The 21,903-nt window shown below is 57.3% G+C and overlaps 2 protein-coding genes across 5 annotated transcripts; one reads left to right on the top strand and one right to left on the bottom strand.

The window, feature by feature from the left end:
- Positions 1-2,347: 2,347 nt before the first annotated feature.
- On the top strand, positions 2,348-6,946 carry PLA2G3 (phospholipase A2 group III). Its single transcript, XM_030860841.2, has 7 exons — positions 2,348-2,861; positions 3,883-4,015; positions 4,270-4,404; positions 4,699-5,006; positions 5,631-5,760; positions 5,868-5,984; positions 6,616-6,946. The coding sequence occupies exons 1-7, from the start codon at positions 2,348-2,350 to the stop codon at positions 6,827-6,829; spliced, it is 1,551 nt and encodes a 516-aa protein (XP_030716701.1). The 3' UTR covers positions 6,830-6,946.
- A 1,148-nt stretch (positions 6,947-8,094) lies between these two features.
- On the bottom strand, positions 8,095-18,092 carry INPP5J (inositol polyphosphate-5-phosphatase J). Of its 4 annotated transcripts, none has more exons than XM_060310596.1 (14): positions 18,006-18,092; positions 17,560-17,755; positions 14,828-15,897; positions 14,363-14,476; positions 14,132-14,240; positions 13,810-13,926; positions 13,301-13,476; positions 12,793-12,904; positions 12,543-12,652; positions 12,223-12,406; positions 9,520-9,657; positions 9,294-9,371; positions 9,063-9,167; positions 8,095-8,864 (listed from the first exon to the last, which is right to left on the bottom strand). In XM_060310596.1, the coding sequence occupies exons 2-14, from the start codon at positions 17,662-17,664 to the stop codon at positions 8,358-8,360; spliced, it is 2,925 nt and encodes a 974-aa protein (XP_060166579.1). In that variant the 5' UTR covers positions 17,665-17,755; positions 18,006-18,092; the 3' UTR covers positions 8,095-8,357. The 4 variants fall into 4 exon arrangements, with proteins under 4 accessions (XP_060166579.1, XP_030716700.1, XP_060166580.1 ...); XM_030860840.2 differs by having other exon boundaries at positions 14,828-15,915; XM_060310597.1 differs by lacking the exons at positions 17,560-17,755; positions 18,006-18,092 and having other exon boundaries at positions 15,595-15,704.
- Between the last annotated feature and the right edge of the window lie 3,811 nt (positions 18,093-21,903).

Genomic DNA, 21,903 nt, shown 5'->3' on the forward strand with positions numbered 1-21,903 from the left:
ATCTGACAGGGAAGGAGTGAGAAGGGAACGCCTTCTCCCATGGACCCTGACCCTGCACTCCCCACTGTCACCCACTGTGCACCCTGCCCCACCCCAGACGGGTGGGGACCCAGAGAAAAGCCTCGGCCCATCTGTCTGTAAGGCTCAGCTGGCCCTGTCCTGTCCTGCTGGTTTGGATCCCGACATCCTCCGTTCTGAGGCCGCTGAGGGGCACCCCACTGGGAGGCAGGGCTCTGGAGCCTGTCCTGTAGGCTCACTGACGTGGCCACTGATTAATCTGAAGGGAAAACCCAGTGACACCCTCCCCTGAGGCCCGGGCAGGCCCCAGCCTGCCTCCCTTTGGGGCCCAGGCAGGAAGAGACCTCAAAGGTCAGCTCCACTGTACCCCTCACTGTACAGAGGAGGAAACCGTGCTCCGAGAAAGGCAGGGACAAACCTGCAGTCACACAGCCAGGCAGTGGCCTAACCAGGACTCGCTGTCACAGATGCTATGGCCCCAAAACCTTTGAGACTTGCTTTCTTCTGCGTAAATTGCTTCCTGCCCAGGGGTGTCCTGAGCCGTAACAGTGTTTCGAATGCCAGGCACTGTGCTGAGAGTCCTGTGAAGTGGCTGCTGTGAGTATGCCCATTATACAGATGAAGAGACTGAGGCTCAGAGAAGTTGAGACTTCTAGGCCTGAAGTCACACTGTGCCAGGACCCAAGCTAGGTCCATCCGACCTTGAAAGTTGGGTTCCTGCTGTGGCACCTCCCAGCCTGCCTGGGTTGTTCACCAGCAGGAAAGGGCCCTGTAATATGGAAAAGGAGGGCAGAGGTGGGAAGTTGAGTTGTAAGTACCCAGCTTCCCCAGATGGTTTGAAGGTGAGTAATACATCAGCTCTGAGACACAGGAACAAGTGTCTGGGTGTAACCCCTCCCTGTTGGACAGACCACCCCTGTCTCTTGAGGTACACATGATGCCTGCTGTGTCCCCCAGGTGACTGCAGTCCAAGGATGGAGGTGGCTGCAGACACAGCCCCCTAGGCCACCTCTGCTCCTCTGGGGACCACAGTCCCTTCACGCCCAGAGCATCAGCCCTGCCCAGTGTTGCTTTCTTTTTTAAAAATTAATTAATTATTTTTATTTTTTGCTGTGTTGGGTCTTCGTTGCTGTGCACGGGCTTTCTCTAGTTGCGGCGAGCAGGGGCTACTCTTCGTTGCAGTGAGCAGGCTTCTCATTGCGGTGGCTTCTTTTGTTGCGGAGCACAGGCTCTAGGTGCACAGGCTGCAGTACCTGCAGCACGCAGGCTCAGTAGTTGCAGCACGTGGGCTCTAGAGCGCAGGCTCAGTAGCTGAGGTGCACGGGCTTAGTTGCTCCACGGCATGTGGGATTTTCCTGGACCAGGGATCAAACCCGTGTCCTCTGCATTGGCAGGCAGATTCTTAACCACTGCACCACCAGGGAAGCCCCAGTGTTGCTTTCAAAGTCTGCTCTGGCTGTGTCTACACCATCTATCAGACCAGGAGGGCTGCTGCTGGGCCATGCCTGTGCTTGGAGTCCCAGGAAGTGGGGAGCCCTGGGGCACTGTCCCCTGAATATGCTGAGTGCCTTTCTTAGAACCAGGACTGGGCAAGGAGAGCATCCAGGTGGTGGGCGGGGGATGGGGGTGGGGGGGGTGGGGGTGGGTGTGGGGGGGTGTGGGGGTGGGGTGGGTGTGGGTGTGGGTGGGGTGGGGGTGGGGTGGGGGTGGGGTGGGGGTGTGGGGGTGGGGGGAGTGGGGGGGATGGATGCTCCCTTTCCCAGAAGCCTCAGAGCCTCCCGGGGGAGGGGTGTGGCCACAGAGCCCCAGCCCTGCCCTTACCTCCTTTACCCAGCTTTGGCAGAAGCCCGTGGCTCTCTGCCAGCTTCATGGAGGTGGGCTTGGCGGCCATCCCTGGGATGGGGGGATGACCAGTTCTAGGAGCCTCCTCTGAGCCCCCAGACCCTCTTCCCTCCCCAGGGAGATACAGATCCCCCTTCTGGCCCCTGCCCCCAGGGCCCAGGGCTTTGGCTCCTACCGTCCCCATCCAGGCGAGGCTGGTGGCAGGTGACTGGAAGGCGTGGAGAAAGGCAGGCCAAGTGGGGGCGTGGGCCCCGGCCAGTGTACTCCTCAGCCAATCAGCGGCCTGCCCAGCCGGTGGATTCAGTTACAAGCCCCAGATCACCCCATACTCCAGCCTCCTTCCTACTCCTCCCAAAGCTCCATTCATTGGCCCCGCAGCACCGGGTCGGCTGGGCTCGCTTCCGCTCAGCTACAGAGCTGCTGCCTCGTGGGCCCACCAGGGTAGGATTCCCGGGGGCTTTGTCTGACTGGGCTGGGCCAGGGCGGAATGGGGGTTCTGGTGGTGCTCTTGGGGGTGCTGAACTTCCTGGGGGCAGCTCTGGGGGACTCCCCTGCCCTCCACTTGCACAGCACCTCCTGCCACTTGGCCAGACCCATCTCTGGCAGCCCTTTGGGGTTCCTTAGCTTCTTGGGCAAGGATGCCCAGGGACTAGCCCTGTTCCATGCCCGCTGGGATGGGCACGGGAGGCTGCAGGTGTGCAGCCGGCAGGATGAGCCAGAGCTCACTACAGCCTTCAGTACCCTCTGTGCTGGTGAGATCACCCGGGACTCCTTCATCCACACCCCTGGACCTGAGCTGCAGAGAGCCCTGGCCACCCTTAAGCGTCAGTGGGAGGCCTGCAGAGGGCCTGCCAAGAGTCCAGCAGAGACCAGGGAGAAGCGAGCAGCAGGGCAGAGTGGAGCGCCTGGCATGGGGAACCAGCGAGTGAAGAGAGGCTGGACCATGCCTGGCACACTGTGGTGTGGAGTTGGGGATTCTGCCGGGAACACCTCGGAGCTGGGTGAGCCATCGGTGTGTGGACAGGGGGGCTGGTGTGGGGGGGAAATGCAGCCTTTAGCCCTGGTACCCACTCTCCCAGGCTGTGTGTCCTGAGGAAGTGACTTAACCACTCTGACCCTCAATTTCCTTATCCGTAAAATGGGGTGACCATAAATCTCATCATGGGATGCTTGAATGTGGTTATAGATGGGAAAGGTCCTACTCACACCTGGGAGGCTTCATTAATTACCATCTGAGGAAGGAGGCTGGCTGGGGTGGATCCAGGGTCGGCTGAGCCAAAAAAACATTACCCAAGAGGAGGTTTTATGGGCACAGGGTGCCCAGTGGAGGGGACGCCGAGTGGGAGGGGAGGCCTGGGTTCAAATCCCAGCTCAGCCCTTCCGAGCTGAACGAGTCACCTCCCCTCTCTGAATCTGTTTCCTCACCTGTACAATAAACGTGACACCTCCTTCCCAGGGCTGCTGTGTGCTTGGGTGTGGGAAGTGCCAGGCATTTGGGAGATGCTCAGTAAAGGGCATCATTGCTCAGGTGGTGAAAAACATGCATGGCTTTTTTGCACTCTCGGTACAGCTGTCAGTGCATACACGTGGAGGGCTGGGAGGAGGACTTGGCACTTGAGTTGGAGCAGGCTGGCATCCTGACAATGCCTCATTGTGCCAGCGAGATTGCACCCTGCTGTTTACATTCCATTCCACACACATTCATAACTTTGGAGTTTCACTTGTGGTGTGAGCCCGAGAACTCTGGAGGCAGACACCAGTTCACCTGAGGAAGATATTTCCGTGGGCAAGGGTTCCTGGGTGGGCTGCCTGGCACTTGGAATTGCCCAACAAAGGCTGTACCTGGGTGTTCTCTTCAAGCTTTGGAACTGTGAGTCCCACAGGGAGAGGCCTGAGGCAACCCAGGTCATCTGTATCAGGGCTGGGATGAGAACGAGGTCTCTGCTCCCAACACCACGCGGGCATAGCCGGCATGTGGTGCTCACGACCCTGCTGAGCTGGTGCCCCCTCCGCTCCCTGCAGGGGTCTTCCAGGGCCCCGATCTCTGCTGCCAGGAACACGACCGCTGCCCACAGACTGTCTCACCCTTCCAGTACAACTATGGCATCCGAAACTACCGACTCCACACCATCTCCCACTGCAACTGTGATGCCAGGTTGGTGGTGGGCAGGGAGGGCTGAGAACTTGGGGTGGGATTATCCACCGGGATTACCTGGTGCAGAGTCTGGGATTCCAGAGAATCCTAAAGGATCAGCCAGCCGGAGTCCACTGTGCAGTGGGAAAGCTGAGGCCTAACAGGAGAGGGGACACTTGGACCCCAAATCACCTGGCTGGTAGTGACCAGGTGGTCTGGGAGAGGAGCCAGTAGCTCTCTGTGGTCCAGGAACCTGAGTGCTGGCTCTGGGACAGGTTCCAGCAGTGCCTGCATAACCAGCGGGACTCCATCTCTGACATCGTGGGCGTGGCCTTCTTCAACGTGCTGGCGATCCCCTGTTTCGTCCTGGAGGACCAGGAGGCCTGTGTGGAGTGGTACTGGTGGGGCGGGTATGTGGCTGCCCCTTTCGAGCCCCTTCCCGGCCAGTGGGGAGCTCGGGCTCCAAACCTGGGAGGGAAGCCTTTCTGTATGTCTGTCCTCCAGGGAATGATGCCTCGTCCTCCCTGTCTTCTCCTCAGGGTTGGGCCCAGGATGCAGATGCTCCCTGGGTGCCCTGCAGGACCCAGTGGGATGTGGGATGAGGGGTGGGACTGGCAGAGCCCTGATCTCCATGGAGATGAACCTGGGGACTTCTGGGAGGGGGGATTCTGGGTTACCAATTGCCACCATGTGCTACCTCCCAGGTGTAGAACATATGGCTCTGTATCCCTCGCCCGTCTCCAGCCCAGGACCTTCTACAATGCCTCCTGGAGCTCCCTTGCCATTCCCCTGACTCCCAGTCCTCAGAACCCAGCACCCAGCAAGCCTCGGTGGATTCAGCACCCTCAGAAGTGGCCAGCACAGCAGAAAGAGTCCGAGTACCCCAGCCAAGCCAATGCCACAGCCCTCCAGGCCCCTGTGGCCTCCCCTGGGCCTGATGTGGCCTCCATAGTCCAGCTGGAGGTCACTGATTCAGGCCTCCAGGGACTATGGCGTGGCCTAAAACCTCAAGGTGAGCTCAGAACCTAACCTTGGGGGCTCCTGTTGTAAGGAGGTGTCCCTGACTCTGTTCAGGGTGGGGGGCCCCTGTGTTGCTTCCTTTCCTGCTCTGAGCTCCTTCTGGGGTCTCCCAACCTCTCTCGTGCTACAGCCAGATGGATTTTTGTAAGCTCCAAACTTGTCCATGGCACTCCTCGCTGAGGCCCCACCATGATGTCCCAACACCCAGGGGTTGTCGAGTCTGGTCCTGCAGATCCTACTCCCCAGTCGAAACTCCAGTTCCACAAACTTCATTTGGTTCTTCTAAAGCCACTTGCTCTCTCCCACTGCTGGGCCTTTGCACATGCTCTTCTTGCTGCCTGGAGAATTCTCCCTGACTCTTCCCCTCTTCCAGCCTCAGCTTAGGAGCCTCTGCCTCCAGGAAACCTTTTCTGACCACTCTCGACTCTCTGGGCTTCCCCATGCCAGCACTGCTGTGTGTGTGTGTGCGCACGTGCACGCGTCTCCTATGTGTGAGGCACTCTGAAGGCACAAAGGGCATGAGATGGAGGGACACTGTGTGTGTGGGACACAGCATGTGTGCCGGATGGCAGTGGGTATCGGACAGGGCTCCTCTCACCACCACACCTGCCCCCAGGTGCCCGCCAGGCCTGCCGCGGCTTCCGCCGCCTGGACCAGTGTGAGCATCAGATCGGGCCCCAGAAGACCAAGTTCCAGCTGTTCAACGATGCCCGTGAACCCCTCTTCCACTGCAACTGCACGCGCCGGTGAGGCTGCTTGGACCCTTGGGGGTGGGCTGCCTGTTGCCAGGCACTGGGAAGGGACACCTGGCTGATGAGGCCCTGCCCCAGCCTGAGTCTGCCTCTGTCCTCAGTCTGGCACGCTTCCTGAGGCTCCACAGCCCACCTGTGGACGCCAACATACTTTGGGAGCTGCTGGGCATGACCTGCTTCAAACTGGCCCCTCCACTGGACTGTGCTGAGGGCAAAGGGTAAGTGACATCAGGGCCAGGAGGGATGGGGGACTTCCCAAGGGGTGGGTTGCCTCTGCTCCCTTTGTGCACCTGGGCTGAGAGGGTGATGGAGGGGGTCAGGGGACCTCTGAGCTCCACTGTCATCATCCCTGGGTTCGGCTCTGCAGTTGGCCCATGTAGGTTGCATCTCAACTCTGTCATTTACTTCCTATGTGACCTTGCAAGCTGAATAACCTCTCCACACCTGTTTCCTTACCTATAAAATGGAGGTAGAAGCCAAGGAAGTGGCGTGTGTGACGTACATAGGCCAAAGCCTGCAGGACACATAGTAAAACACCTGCTTAACTCTTACCCCATAATCCACAATTTCATTTCAATTCTGATTCTCAAAGCTAACTCTGTTACTTTTCCTATTTCACAGGTAGGGAAACTGAGGCCCAGACTGACCCAGGTTTCTGCAGCCAGCTAGTGGCAGAACCTGGGCCTCTGGGTGCCAACCCAGGTTTATCCTGCCCCCTGCTAGGTGTAACAGTCCCCCACCCTCCCAGCCCCAGCCCTGCTCCTCTCTGGGCCTTGGTCACCCTCTCTGCAGAGTAGGGTGGGATTCTTGGCAGTTATGACCACCTGCCCCACTTTTCTCTCCTCACAGCTGTTCCAAAGACCCCAGGGCCATCAAGGTGTCAGCTCGGCACCTGCAGCAACTTCAGCAGAGGCAACTCCAGCTCCAGGGGACAGGCACAGACAACAGGCAGGCATGGACTTCAGAGCACCCAAAGGCCCCCATGTCATTCTATGACCGGTGTCTGCAGCTGACCCAGGGAGCCGGAGGACCTGAAGGACAGCAGAAATCCTGGAACCAGTGACCTCAGTTCCAGCTCTCCTGGGCACAAGACTGGACCTCGTCCCTGGCTTTGCTAGGCCCTGGGGGTCTCAGCTTCCCCTCCACGTGTTAGACTGAAGCATGGACGGGCTCTTGTGGATAGCCAGAGGGCTGCATGGGTAGGGTGGGGGGGCCAAGACCCAAATGCTGGACCACGTCTCCTGCTGCGCTGGGTGATCTTGGGCTGGTGACACAACCCCTCTGTGCTTGGATGTGGTATTCAGGAGGCTCATTCTGCTGCCCCAGGCTTGGGCCTTCCCAGAGAAATTAACATCCAGATGGGAATGGGGAGAAGGTAACATTGCAGCAGCCCCAGGAGGTACCAGGAGGAGGTACATATATGTCTATGTTGCAAAATTAATGCATGTCTCAAGAACTTGCCCAGGGAAGCCCCAGCGTCTGCCTGCTGAGGCCTAGGGCAGCAGGTGGGGAATGAGGGATGTCACAGAAGTGACTGTGTCTGAATCCAGGGTGGCGGAAGCTAGAAAGGGGCTTCCCAACTCACCTCCCCAGGGGACCCCTTCTCTTAACAGCTCCTATGCTCTTCCTGGCCCAGCCCTGGCCCATTCTTTCTGCCCTAGACCTAAATTCAGATCTCCCCCGTGCCCTTAAGCAAGAGACCTCCTTCATTCTGAGCCTTAGTTTCCTCGTCTGAAAAAGGGGAGTGTAAACAGGACCTACCTCACAGGGTTGTTGAGGATTAAGCGAACCAACTCACGGACAGCACTCAGCACCTAGGAAATGTTCCCTCCCTCCAGCACACAGCTAAACTGTGCTTAGGCATCTGATTTTTTTTTTTTTTTTTTTTGCGGTACGCGGGCCTCTCACTGTTGTGGCCTCTCACGTTGCAGAGCACAGGCTCCGGACGCGCAGGCTCAGCGGCCATGGCTCACGGGCCCAGCCGCTCCGCGGCATGTGGGATCTTCCCAGACCGGGGAACGAACCCATATCCTCTGCATCGGCAGGCGGACTCTCAACCACTGAGCCACCAGGGAAGCCCTAGGCATCTGATTTTTAAAGGTTCACATAACCGCTTGGAGGTCTCAGTTTGCTCCCTTGTGAAATGGAGCTAAGAACTACACTGAACTCAACACCACAACTTGTGGTGCAGCTTAAAGGACATGGCATGTGTAATGTATACAGCTGGTGCCTGGTAACTGTCAGATCTGTCATCCTCTCATCTCTTTAGTCCCTTCCTCTGACTGCCCCCAACCCTAGACTGCTAACAAGTTAGGAAGAAGTCAGGAGTGAGGCTGGAGAATTTAATTCCTAATTGATGACCTCTAGGTTTGCTCCCCCATCCCAGATGGGGGCTGGGATAGGGGTTTGCTGATTGTCACAGTTGAGGTGCCAGGACCAGGTTTGGGGAACCCCAGTTGGCCACCCCTGGCCAGAACAGAGTGGTAGGTGCACATAAAGCTGGAGCAGCAGCAGGAGGGAGGCAGGTGGGTTTGCAGAAGATTGGGGCAGAGCCCCAGGGGGCCACCTGGGCCTGCCTGCCCACCTCACCCTCAGGGCCCCAGGCCCCCTTCCTCCAGGCCCTGCTGACCCTGGGGGCTGGGAGACAGGCTGTCGGGGGCCGGGGCCTCCCGATTGGGTCCCCAGGAGCTGCCACCACCGGGGTCTACGGTCTCTAGGCGCAAGGCAGGCAGCAACCCCAGGCTTTGAGGCACAGATGGTGGGAAGGCCCAGGACCCAGGCAGCCCAGGGGGCCCCTCCTCACTGTTGCCCCGGCTGCCACCATCACTGCCCCCGTTGGGGGCTACCCGAGGAAGGCGGCGGCTCTGGGGCGAGGGGCTTCGGCTGGTGCCACGGCGTTCACAGGACGAGGGCTGCAGGGCGAGGCCGGGGAAGCGGGCCAGACCTGGGCTTCGGCTACGGTGCCGCTTGGACTTGCCAGGGCTTGGGCTGCGGGACTTGGATGCGAGCAGCTCCAGGGTGCTGTCATCCTCGTCCTCCGAGCTGGCACCCGAGCTGTCTGTGCTGCTGCTGGCCAGCTCCGAGGTAGGCAGTGAGATCTGGGGGGAAGGCTGGTCACTGGGGTGCCCCTCTCCCCAACCGGCCACTGAGGCCTCTGGGAACCACTCCTGCCCTCCCCCTTGGCAGACCCAGGAAGGTCAGGATACTTGTAGGAGGTCACAGAACAGAATGTAGAAGCTGTAGAGGACTTTGAATACTCCTTTGGCGCCCCTGACCCTGCAGCCTGGCCTACTTACCTGGAAGGGCTCAGTGACCCCGATAAGGATGCTGTGGGTGTGGCTATAATAGCCCAGGATGAAGTCTCCGTGACCCTTGGGCAGTGACTCCTCACTGAATGTCACCTGGTGGGCCAGGGGGTTTAGGCCCAGGTTGGGGTGAGGGAGGCAGCCTCAGGACCCTTCAAGCTGAATCCTGAGCCCCCAAGGGCAATGGGGACTTCCTCCCACTCTCCCCCTCCCCTTAAGTACCTGGTAGATGTTCCCATCCACATCCTCGTGTTTGGCCCAGACATAAGCCACGTAGTCCTTGCAGTGGCGGAAACCCACCTGGGGCGAGAGCAATCAGGGTCGTGACCCCTAAGGTCTGACCCCAGCAGCCTTAAACTCTGGGGAAGCCAGGGACCCCACATGGGTCCCTGGCTGCCCCTTCAGGCCCTTCCTTCCCCGATGTACCGACCACCCCTGCCTGTCTCACCCGGTACAAGCCGATCCAGTCCCAGGAGCTGCGGGCGAACACCGTCTCTATGCGGTACCTCACCACAGCCTGCTCCGGCCGCACCCACTCGTCCGCCACATCCAGCCGCACAAGCGGCACTTCGTCTCTGAAGGCAAACTGCCCAGGGGCAGGGGGCAACATCAGGGGAGACCCTCTAGCATTCTATGCACCTAGAGTCCTTGGGCCTGCGTCGGCACAAATTGGCTGAGATGAAGGGCCTTTGAAGCCACTGCACAGGCTGGGAAACTGAGGAAGAACAGGTCTAGGATGAATGCCAGGTTTCCTGCCTCCCAGCTCAGGGCTCTTTTTGTCCTTAGCCTCCTTAGGGAGTGAGTGAGAACACAGCTTTGAAGCTTAGTAGACTGTGGGTTTGGCCCTGGCTCTGCCATTGTTATGCAGTGTGACCCAAGGTGAGTTTCTTGACCTCTCTGAATAGAAGGGCTCCTGTCCTTAAACTCTGATGATCTTATTTAACTCTTGGGGTTGCTCTGCAGATTCAATGAGATACCATATAAAGCATCCTATAAACTTCTCAGTATACAGTAGGTGCTCAATGAATGACTTGCCTATAAGCTAACAAAGGAGTCCCATGATGCACTGGATATTCTGGAGTAAAGTGAACACCCATGAGCAGGCAAGAAGAGCTCTGGGTAGATGGCTGGAGACCGTCCAGGCTCTGCTACTAACCTGCTTCATGACCTCAGGTAAGCCCCTCATCAGGCTAAGTAAGACTCAGTTTCCCCACCTGTATTAAGGAACCACTATTAACCTTGTTTGTCATCAGTCCATGGAGACAAAAGAATCTTCTCTTCCCAGGGTCACCCCAGGCTGAGCAGGGGTTCACCTTGTGGATGGGGTTGCTGGGGTGGCAGGTGGCCAGGGTATTGGCCAGGGTATTGTCCCTCAGGGAAAGACTCGGTGGTGCCAGCCTCAGGCTTTGTCTGCTTCCCTGTTTATCTGGTTTCAACTTTCTCTCCCTCCTCAGCTTCTAAGCCAAGCTGCTCCAGAAGAAACCAGCACATCCTCTCCCTGCCTGTGGGTTCCTAACAACAGGTCTGGCCAGGTTGCGCTCTTGGAAATACCCTTTAGGGCCTTGTGGGGTCAAAACTCCTGCTGAGTCCTGTGCTGTGTTGCTTTGGATAAGAGATTTAAGTTCTCTGAGCCTCTGTTTCTCTCATCAGTAAAACTGGGAGGAGAATTTAGACATTCTCAGGGCCTACCACAGTATTCAAAGGGATGACATACATGAAGTAGGCTACACAGGCTCTGGCATATAGTAGGTGCTCAACAGGTAATGTTTTACAAGAGACAGGGTTCTAGATAAGGAGGGAAGGATAGGGCACCCAAAAGGAGTGGTTCTCAAGGTGAGGTCCCTGATTGGGGGTTAAACCTCACACCCAAGGCTTTTACCAAAGGTCATGGGAGGCCAGACACGGGCAGATTTCCATTCCCAGCTGAGGACATTGGCCACCGTCCCTCTGACTGACCATATGACAAAGTTAGCAGGGAAAACATTCTCTGGCCTGCTGGGCTCCCTCTTATCAGATCAAGAGAATCGGAGAGCCCAGGGTTGAGTTTCAGGACTGGAAATTGGGCTCCACCCCACTCTGCTGCTGAGCCTGTGTGCAACTTGGGGTGCATGCCTACCCCACTAACAGAAAGTTGGACTACATGGTCTCTAAGATCCAGTTCTGACATTCTCGGATTTCCCCTTTTTCCTTTGGCAGCTAGGAGCCCCAATCCTAAACACAGGGGCTTCCCTGGTGGTGCAGTGGTTAAGAATCCACTTGCCAATGCAGGGGACACGGGTTCAAGCCCTGGTGTGGGAAGATCCCACATGCCATGGAGCAACCAAGTCCATGCGCCACAACTACTGAAGTCTGCATGCCTAGAGCCTGAGCTCCGCAACAAGAGAAGCCACTGCAATAAGAAATCCGCACACCACAATGAAGAGTAGCCCCCGCTCGCCGCAACTAGAGAAAGCCTGCGCGCAGAAAGGAGACCCAATGCAACCAAAAATAAATACATAAATCAATAAAAATTTATAATTAAAAAAATCCTAAACACAATGCTAAATTTTATAGTAACTATATAGGGTTTAGCTTTGTATTTTTTTGTATCTCTACTCCCCCTCCCCATCACATATGGTAAGATGGTAAAAAAATAATAAAAGAATGTGAATGAATGCTACATGGGATTTGAGTAAATATTTTCGTGGCTGGTCTTATTATATATGTGAATTTTAACATAAGTTGCCCTAGCCTTTCTCAGAAAAGGGGAAATAGAGATTAGTGGAAAAGGTATACCCTTTGAAATCAGACTAGCCAGGGTGCAAATCCTAATCTTCCCTTTAGTAGCCATGTGACCCGGGGCAAGGGGTGCTGTGTCCCTGGGCCTCAGAATTTTCACCTGAAAATGGAGATCATAGGACTTCCCCGGTGGTCCAGTGGTTAAGACTCTGAGCTCCCAATGCAGGGGGCATGGGTTCGATCCCTGGTCCGGGAACTAAGATCGCACATACCGCATGGCATCGCACATAAATAATGGAGATCATAATCCCATTCCCAGTCTGCTGTGACAAGTGGATGCTGCTGAGGGCAGGTCTAAGGGGTTACCGGTGGGCAGTGGGTTGCTGAGCTGGGCCTGGGGATGTCATGCGGGGAGGATGAGGCCAGGACTCACGTGCAGGACGAACTGGGCAGCCACGGGCTTGTGGTCGCTGACAGTGTATTCCATGTGGCTGTGGTAGCTGTGCTGGGTCACCTGGAGCCGGTGGCTCTCCCGTCCTGAGGGGCTGGGACCTCCACCTGGAGCCTTGACCTTCCACAGGATACGGTCTGTCCAGGCTGGCTTCCGCTTCTTGGCACTGCGGTGGGCAAGGGTAGGCTGAGTATCAGGGGTTGGGGGTCAAGGCACCTCTGCCTCCTGTCTCTCTTTCCTGTCTCCCTTATCCAGAAGACCTCAGCCCACATCCCCACCTCTCATCCCAGTTCTGAGCTCACCTGGTATCATATTTGTTAGTACCCACGTCAAACTTGAAGGTGGGCGCAAAGTTGAGGGGCCCCTCCTGGAAGCCCCTCAGGATGGGCCAGGTGTTCTTGGCCATGTTGAGCTGTGAGGGTCCAGAAGCACAGAATTGGACAAGAGCTTGGGCAGGGCAGGTGAGGGCAAGGACCATAGCCTAGGGTACAGGTGGTCCTAGGGCATGTTCTGTGTGCTTGGGGTTTTGGGGTCCAGGCTGGGATTCCCCACCTGGTCTTTCTCCCAGAGCTGGTGGAGCTGCTCGCTGTCGATGGCAAATTTGACGAAGTGCAGGTCGTAGCTCTCGATGCGGAAGTTCAGGTCCCCGAACCAGAACACGAGGCTGTTCGGAGGTGGGGGTCAGCGGGGTCCATGGGGTGAAGAGCCCAGCCCAGATCCTTCTCTGCCCCCATCCAACCCGACAGCTGCTCCTAGTGATGACGCAGAGGGTGGGTGGGTTGCTGCAGGGCCGCCAGCCCATCACGGAGCAGCAGGGGGTGTAGACCTAGAAGTTAGGTTCCGACCCCTAGCAAGGCCTTGCCCCTCAGCAAAGCTCCACCCTGCAGGCTCCACCTCCCCATCAAACTTACCAGCTTTCTTATTCCTAGCTATAGTGTGGGTGGTCTCCACCCCCATAGGCCCCGCCTCTCCCCACTAGGCGCACAGGTCTCGCCCCTGAGTCCCACCCCTCCTTCACTAGCCCCGCCCAAGCCCCATTAGGTCCCGCCCCGGCCCATACTCGTGATCCAAGATGCCTTGAGCTCCAGGCCCCTGGAACTGCTGGAGGCTGAGGATGGTCTGGAAGTTGTCCTTGCGCTGCTCCGCTTTGTCCATGTGGGCCGGCAGGTGGCAGTTCAGGAAACACAGCATGTGCCCGAAGGCGGCCAGTCGCACACTCACTCCACCCTTGTTGCCCTTGGGAAACAAGGTTGGGTGGGTTATGGGCGGGGCCTAGGCTAGGAGGTGAGGCCCGCCGGGCTTAGGGTGGGCGGGGTCAGCGGGTGAGGCCCAGGACCCGTGGAGGTGTGGAGAGGGGTGGGTTCTAGGGAAAGGAGTGGAACAATAGGAGGGGCGGGGACAGAAAGGGGCGGGGTCTAGAAAACGAGGGGTGGGGGTGGGTGGGGAGAGGCAGGCCTCAGAGCAAGGGGTGTAGCTTGGGGAGGGGATATTGCCAGTACGCGGGGGTCCGGGGACTAATCTACCGATCCCTTAGGGCCCTGTACCCTCCCAGGCCGCTTCCACGCTCACCCAATAGCCACCCAGGCCAGTGCGCGTGCAATCAGTCTGCACATCCCTCAGGAAGGGCAGGTGGTAGTACTTGGCGAACAGCAGCAGGATGACGCCCTGCATCCGCACAGTACTCACCTGCAGCAGAGGCGTGAGGAGGCTGAGAGGCAGGACACAACTCCCCCGCCCCCGCCTTTTCCGGTTCTTAAAGGTCTGCTCTTCCATCTTCCCATTTCGTGGACCCGGCCACCGAGGCCCAGCGGGCCCCACGGTGAATCAAGGCAGAGCTAGGGCCGAGTAATCCAGGGGTCTCCACCTGCCCGGGGGTTGAGGGAGGAGTTACCAGCACGAAGTTGAAGGGCCCCAGTGCGTCCATGAAGAGCTCGCTCCACTGGTCGGTGAAGAGCGCGTCCTTGAGCCGCTTGTTGATCATAGAGTTCACTTCCTGCAACCTGTGGGGGACTGTGAGGCGGCCTTCGGATTGGGGGGGGGCGCCCTAGAAACCCCTCCCGTGGGAGAGGGTCTGGGAGGCAGGAGGGGCTCAGGAGGGAGTCTACTCGCCCTGTCCCCTCACCCTATGGCGATCATGTCTGCCCTGTCACTGTCATCGCTGCTGCCCAGGTGAAGGAGGGATGTGACATCATCGGGGGGCATGGCGGTGCCCACGTTCCATGTGACCACAGTGATCCTGGGGAGGTGGGGGTACAGAAGGGGTTACTACTGGGGACCACTCTCTTACCCTCAACCTCCCTCCCACAGGGCTTTTTCTGGGGAAATAAGCTTGAGTATAAGCCCTCAGAAGGACCCACAGTGGGCCCAGGGTCCCTTCCACCAGACTTCCAAGGGAGATCAACTGAGGCGGGGTAGGCAAGTCCCTTAGGAGAGGATGCTGTCTTCCGAGGGCCCCAGAGTGGGCCTAACACCCACAGGGAATCTTCCTCAGGGAGGTCAGCTGGGGTGGAGTAGGGTAAGCCACCCTAGAAGGATGGCTAGTCTTAGAGTTCAAGCCCCAGCAATGTCTTGGGAGAGGGCCCCTCACCAGAAGCCAGGGTCGCTCTTGCAGGTGGGCTGAGCTGACCAAGAGGAGGATGACGAGGTGGATGTAGAAGAGGAGGTGGTAAAAGGGGCTGGGGTTTCTCTGGGCTGAAGGTTGGGGCTCAGATGCCCACCAGGCCCGGCACCCTGGGTGCCAGGCCTGGGGAGGGCCATCTCAGGAGCTGGGGGGACACACGGGGAGCGGTTTGGGGAGCGGCTGGGGGAGCGGCTGGGAGATCGGGGTGGCTTGGGCAGAGGTGGGGGCAAAGTCTGGGCTAAGGGGGCCCCTGGCCGGAAGGTGGGGTAGAGAAGTCCGGGGGAGTGAGTGCCAGGCTCTGGAGGACCCTGGCCCACATCCAGGGGCAGAGTCTGTGGTGTCCGGGACAGGACAGGATCCTCAGGGCTGCTGCGGGGGGCCTCAGGCCGGGCTCTGAAGGAGGGGGAGATCCGAGGGTCTGGGGGGGCTTGAATCAAGGATGGGGAGCCCACAGGACCAGATGTCTGAGTGGGGGGCTGGAGATGCCCTTCTGAAGGGGAGAGAGGTCTAGGGGCTGGGGCATCCCTCTGTTTAGCTGGTGTCCATCCCACAGAGGCCAGGGCTGATGTCATGGATGCTGGAGTCAGGGCCTGTTCCTGAGAGGGTGACAGAACTGGACTGGGCACTGGGGAAGAGCTGGAGGGGGGCTGTGGGGGCTGTTTCTCAGATGCCACGGCCAGGCTCAGGCCTGAAGCAGCCAGGGCTGGCTTGGGTCCCATGGAGGCAGGTGGCACCTGCTTCTGGTCCCTGGACAGTGGAGCCAGCCTGGGCCCCAGGGTAGCTGGAGGAGGCTTCGGCCCAGCCGAGGCAGACACCACCAAATGGCCCACAGGTGTTGGAGCCAGTCTGGAGCTGCGATGGGCAGGAGCTGTCTTCTGCTCTCCAGGGGTAGACATTGGAGCCAGGATGGGTCGGGGAGACGCCAGAGCCAGGCTTGGCCCCTTTGAGGAAGATGGCATTGCTGCTGGTGGCCCCACAGGTGTCAGAGCCAACCTTGGTTCCGAGCATACTGGTGCTGCATTCTCCTTCACTGAGAGCTGAAAACGTGAGTCCATCTTGGATAGGACAAGTCAGAGACTCAGAGTCAACCCTAACCAGGCCTCCACTTCCATATAGACCCCAGCAGACTCTGTCTAGCTAAGAAAGGCACATCTTTCTGAGGCAGTTCTTCCTAATTTCTCACCTCAATCCATTCTGCTGTGAATCAGCTTCTCTTTTGGAGGAAACAGGACATGGAAACCTAACCCCTCCCTCACCTGTGACACCTCTTTCATAGAGGTGAAACTAAGACCCCCAACTCAAAGGAGGCAGAGTGTGAGCCTGGACCTGAGGGCTCTCCTTGCCTTCCTGGCTGGCACCCACTCCCTGGCCACCCTGGAGTGTTGGGTGGCTGGAGTCAGCTTCCCTGAGCACCGCCCACCCCTGCAGTCCCTGCTGCTCCCCTAGCCAAGGGCTACTGATCTGACCCCCCCAGATCTTCCCACTCAGGACACCCTGGGGCCAGCCTGTTAAACACCACCCCCTTTCCTCCACAGTACACAGGAACCCTCAGGTTCCCCCCGCCACATCCCAATTCCTTGGTCACAGCCCTCTCTGTCCTCGTCACCCATTCCTAGAGCTCCGTGCAGGAGCAAGAGCCTGGGTTGGGACTGGCCATGTCGATTCCCAGCCCAGCTCTGTGTGACCTTAGGCAAGCACTTCCCTGCCCAGGGCCTCAGTTTCCCTGTCTTAAAATGAAGGACCCTGGTGAAGGATCCCTGGCCACACCTGATCCTGGGAAGCCTAGGTCTCATATCCTCTGCATGTACGAGCCAAAATTTGCTAGGCTTCCATTTGAGCTCCATGGAATAGTCATTCCTCCCAAGTGTGATTCTAACACCCAGAGCAAGTCCAGGATTCTGTTGATCCTGGCGCCGCACCACTGTGCACAAGTTGTACCCTCTTACCGTTGTCACCCCACCTGTGAGGACAGGCAAGCAGGTATCCTCTTTATGTCCAGCAGGTGGAGTGGGTGGTGTGGGGCCCTGCAAGGACCTCCTCTTCCTTTCCCATCTGTCCCTGTCTGATGCCCCTGTCTCCAGAAGTCAGGATAAAGTGTCCCTTGCCAGGGAGGGTAGACGAAGGTTTACACTCACCCTGGGGTGGCCCCATCCCTGCCTCCAGAGATGCAGTTCTGTCTGCATCCCGTGTCCTGCTTGGTTCAGAGAATCTGAAACTCTGCCTCCACCTCTGTCCCCAAACTCAGATCTTTGAGGCTTGCATTTTGGGCATCCTCCTTGGTTCCTAGTGTCCCACTCCAAACCCCCACCCCAAACACACACCGCCTCCAGCACTAACAACTTAGACATCCCAGATGTCACAGTTTCAGTCTTCAGGGACAAGCCTCCTCATTTTGCATTAGCTCAGAAAGGACAAGCAACTTGCCCAAGGTCACATAGCAAAGCTGGAGCACAGCTGGGTCCCCTGATACCTGGTCCAGGGCTTTCCCAGGAGGTCCTGGAGACAGCTAACTCCATCTCTCTCTGAGTGTCCCATCACTACCCCCTCAGCCCCTAGGGTACCCTGTTTGCCCAGCCCCTGCTTGGTGGGCAGAGGAGAGTGCCAGCCCCTCAGCTGGGGCACCAGGGTGCCTGCAGTATGTGGGGGGGGGTGTGGGATTAAGGATCAGGAATGGGGGAACTAGGATTTAGGGGTCTTACCTTGGAGGGTGCCCCAGTTTGGGAAATCCCATGGGGCATGGGCAGGGGGCCCAGGCCAGCCTGGGTCCCCGGCCTCCCGCTGCCACTGATGCCCTGGCCCTCCATGTCTGCAGCCCCCGGCAGCCTGGGTTCCCTTGGGCTCCAGCTCCTCCGCTAGCTCCCGGGAACCAGTGATGTCATCAGCCGTTTCAACCTGCTGAGAATTTAAAGACACAGGCACCAACTTCCCAACATAGAGGTGGCCAGGGCAAGGTGGCCTACCCCCTGGGGACTGGCTGCTGAGCCTGGAATGGTCATGGTGGGGGAGGAATCAGGGGGAGTGGGTCCATTGGCCATTGGCCTGGCACAGGTCCCAGCTGGCAGCATAGTGGAAGCTGTCTTTCTGTTCCCACCCTCCAGCCAGTAGGCCTGGCCAGCTCTTGCTCAAGGGAGGGGCATTGACACACCTGAGGGTAAGGTAGCTCAGAGGTCAGCCCCCTCTCCAGGGCTTCAGAGACACCTGAGTCCCTGCTCTGATCCTGTGACCTTCTTGACTCCCTGCCAGCTCAGGGCTTGCCTTGGCCCCCACCCTTGCCCCATTTTCAGGCCTTGGTGCCCGCCCCTCTCCTGGCTCTATCCTTCCCATCCCAGAGCCAGACACTCAGGCTCCAGCAACTGGAATCTTTCCCATCTCAACCTCAGCACTGGCCCCTCCTCTTCTGCAGACACCTTGAGCCTGCCCTTGGATGTCCTCACAGCCAGGCCCAGCCCAGCTCCTCTCAACTTTCCTCCTCCAAGACTCACTGGGTGTGGCTTGGGAGAGGGACTTGCTCAAGGTCACCTGGTGAGCTGGGGAGGTCCCCTGAGCCTCAGTGACCCAGGAACCACAAGAGTCAATTGGGATGTCTGGGGGAAGGGAACTGGGGTGGAGAAAGGCCCAGCAGTGGGGGAACAGACTGGCAGGAGGGTCAAAAACAGGTCTGGGAACTTCTTTGGCCAGGACCCAGCATAGGGCCTGGTCTCCAACAGACCTAGGGAAGTGTTTGTTGAATGAATCAATCAATCAGTGAGAAGAGTGAATGAGTGACAGGTTCAGATACAGCCGGAGATAGCTGTGGGCTCTGCTTCTGCCTCTTCCCCACTCTCACTCTTATCTGCTAAGCAGTCCCTGAAACCCTGATTCCTCCAGAGCTGCTTGATTGCTTACAGAGGAGTGATCTCACTCAGTTTAGGCAGAAAATGATCAGAGTTTTGTGCCCAGAGCTCCCTGCTGATCAACAGTCACCTCTGTATCCTCATGGACCGGTGTGGTCCCCTGCATGAAAGTCACATGGACAGATACCTCATTCCCTCTCCTGGATGGGCTTCCCACCTCTGCTAGTCTCTGAGTCTAGTCTGTGTTTCTGGGCTAGCACCTCTATGAGGCTGGAATTTGCAGGGGCAGAGACCCAGGCCATATTAGGGTCCTGGGGTAGAAATGTGGTAATGGTGGAAGTGATGACGTTGGTGATGGGGGAGGTAACGACAGTGGTGATCGAAGGGGTGGAGATGATAATGTATGTAATTATAATGGAAGTGAGGACTGACAGTGCTGGTGGTGGTGGTGAGGTGACAGTGCTGGCAAAGTGGAGGTGATAGTGGTGGGATGGATGTGATAGAAGAGGTAGTGGAGGTAATGGTGATGGCAATAGTAGAGATGATAACAAAGGTTGGTGATGGTGGAGGTGCTAGAATGAAGAGATGGGGGTTATAGTAACAGTGGAGGAGGGATGGGGGCAGACGAGGTGGTGGGGGTGTTATGTTAACAGAAGAAGAGGTGGTGGTGGAGTTGGAGGTGAAGATGCGGGTGGTGGTGAGGGAGGAAGTGAGCGTGAACAGGGTGGTGGTGCTCAGGCCACCAGATGTGGGAGGAAATTTTGAACTTACCCTGCCTAGCCCTCTGACTCCTATTTTACAGATGGGAAAACTGAGGCCCCCAAGAGTACTTGGCTTCTGTTGCAATCCTGGAAGTGATGGGAGACAGATCCAAGTCCCTGGAAGCAGTCCTAGGGCTCAACCATCTGGGCTGAGACAGGGGCATCAATGTCCTTGAGAAACCAGGCAAATGTCATGCAAATAAGTATTCAAAGGGCTCCTCTGCCCGAGTGGGGCAGCCAGGATCTCCACCATGTCCCCTCCCTGAGCTCAGATCCTTCAGGGGACTTTGTTTCTGTCTCTGCCACTGATTTACTTGAAGAGTCACTCAGATTCCTGGTCTGTGTAAGGCAGATAAAAACAGTAGATACCTCCAAGATTGCTGTAAGAATTCAACAAGATAATACATCTGAAGAGTTTAGCACAGAGCCTGGCACAAGCAAGCTCTCAGTAAGGGCAGCTTCCCTGGAGTTACCACCATCACCACCACTACCACCACCACAATCATCATCATCATCATCATCATCCCCATCATCATCATCTATTCCAACCTGCCCATTTGGAGGATGCTGAAACTGAGGCCCAGCATAGTTGCATTCCTGGGTCGGGGGGAAGGAAAAGGGGCTCTGAGACCCAGACATGGCCTTGCTAGGGGAAGGGGGCAGGGGGCGGACCTTGGCTGAGAAGAGAACAGGGTAAGAGCTATATTTGAGCTCCTGGTGTGATGACTAGGGAGGTTGATAACAGGCTCTGGGGCTCAGGGTGGCAGGCTGGGGGCAGCTGCCAGGGAGAACCACCCCCCTGGAGGTGGCTGTCTCCGGAGACACCTCCTGGCTCCCTCCCTTCCCTCGCTCCTGGGGGTAGGGGGTGGTGTACTGAGCCAGAGAGTACACCTTTTCCTGCCCCACCCTAGAAATCTTAGTGCTACCCTCCAGGCTGTTCGGGTCAGGGATAGGAAAGGAGGTGGTTGATGGGTTATCTCAGTTACTCTCCATAGTAACCCTGTGATGTTGGTAATAAGATCCCCATTTGACAGAGGAAGAAACTGAGGCCTAGGGATTACACAGCCAGCAGGGGACAGAGCATGGGGTTCCCAGGGAGATGGTGGATAATTCTCCCCCACAGAGGTTCCTGTTGAACCTATTCTTTGAAGGAGAATCTGTATTGCCAAACTGAAAAGAGAAGAAACACCCCGGCAAGCAGAGGGAGCAGCAGGTGCAAAGGTATGGAGCATGAAAGGTTCCGGCTGTGAAAGGATGCAAACTCTGGACACGTGCCCTCATGGCCCTTTGGCTCAGAGTAAATCCCCCAGAAGTAGGGAAGGGAGAGAGAGACGTGCTTCTTCCTCTTTCCTCTTCCTCTTCCTCGATCCACCTGCCAGGGGCACCTGAGGATGGTAATGGTACAGAAGGGTCTGTCCTCTTCGTTTTGCTCGCTGGTCACCTGTGAGGGAGGTCACACTGTGGCCACTAGTTGAGAAATGTTTTGAGACATAGAGGGTGCTACAGGGTAGTGTGGGAAGGTGGAAGAGGTAAGCATCAAGGAGGGCTTCCTGGAGGAGAAAGTATACAGGACCTGGAGGAGCATTTTTCCTCCCAGGGCTTCACTCCAGAGTTCCTTATTGGTACCAACTGCCACATGTTATATCACTCTCCCCTCGTTCTCACCTCTGGGGCAGGTGTCATCCTCACCTCCCATTCTGCTCCTCAGGAATGGGTTCAAGGAGGAGGAGTGACTTTCCCAAGGTCACACAGCTGGGGCCTGAGCTCAAACATCCTTCCTTCCTCTCCTCAGCTTCCCCTCCTCCCAGTCAGGCTGGCACCCGCTGTCAGCTGCTCTGAAATGAATGGCTATTTTTATTCTGGTTTGAGGGGATCTCGGGCAGCAGAGCCATGTAGGTTAGAAGGCTCTAGGACAACTGGCTTCAGCAGGCAAAGAGAGGTTTACTGCAGGGACAGAAGCTTGCCTGGGGGCTCTCCTTTCTTGCATGCTGACCTGCCCTTGGTGCCCAGGTCTCCAGAAACTTCTATATTGGAGCTCAGAACAGAGCACAGAGCCAGACTAAACCCTAGCCCTGAGTCCAGATCCAGCTTGAGCCTTAATCTTGGTGTTAACTGAGCCCCAATCCCACACTAAGACTGAGCCTCTACCCCAGCTCTAGATTGAGCCTTGGTTCTGGTCAAGTACTGAGCCTGATCCAAGCCTGACCTAGCCTGATTCCAACTGGAGACCTCAATTCTGGACCCAGATCGAGCGCTGATCCTAGCTTAAGACTGAGCCACAGTCACAGACTGAACTTTAACCCTGGTTTGGACTAACCCTTGATTTTAGACTGAGCCCCAAGCCCAGGTCTAGACTGAGATCCAAGTCTGGTCATTAACTGAACCTGGTGGCAGACTGAGCCCTGATCTTGGTCACAGACTAAGCCCTGAATCTAATCATTGACTGAAC

Source organism: Globicephala melas, chromosome 13 (genome assembly GCF_963455315.2).
Source record: "Globicephala melas chromosome 13, mGloMel1.2, whole genome shotgun sequence".
Taxonomy (NCBI): domain Eukaryota; kingdom Metazoa; phylum Chordata; class Mammalia; order Artiodactyla; family Delphinidae; genus Globicephala; species Globicephala melas.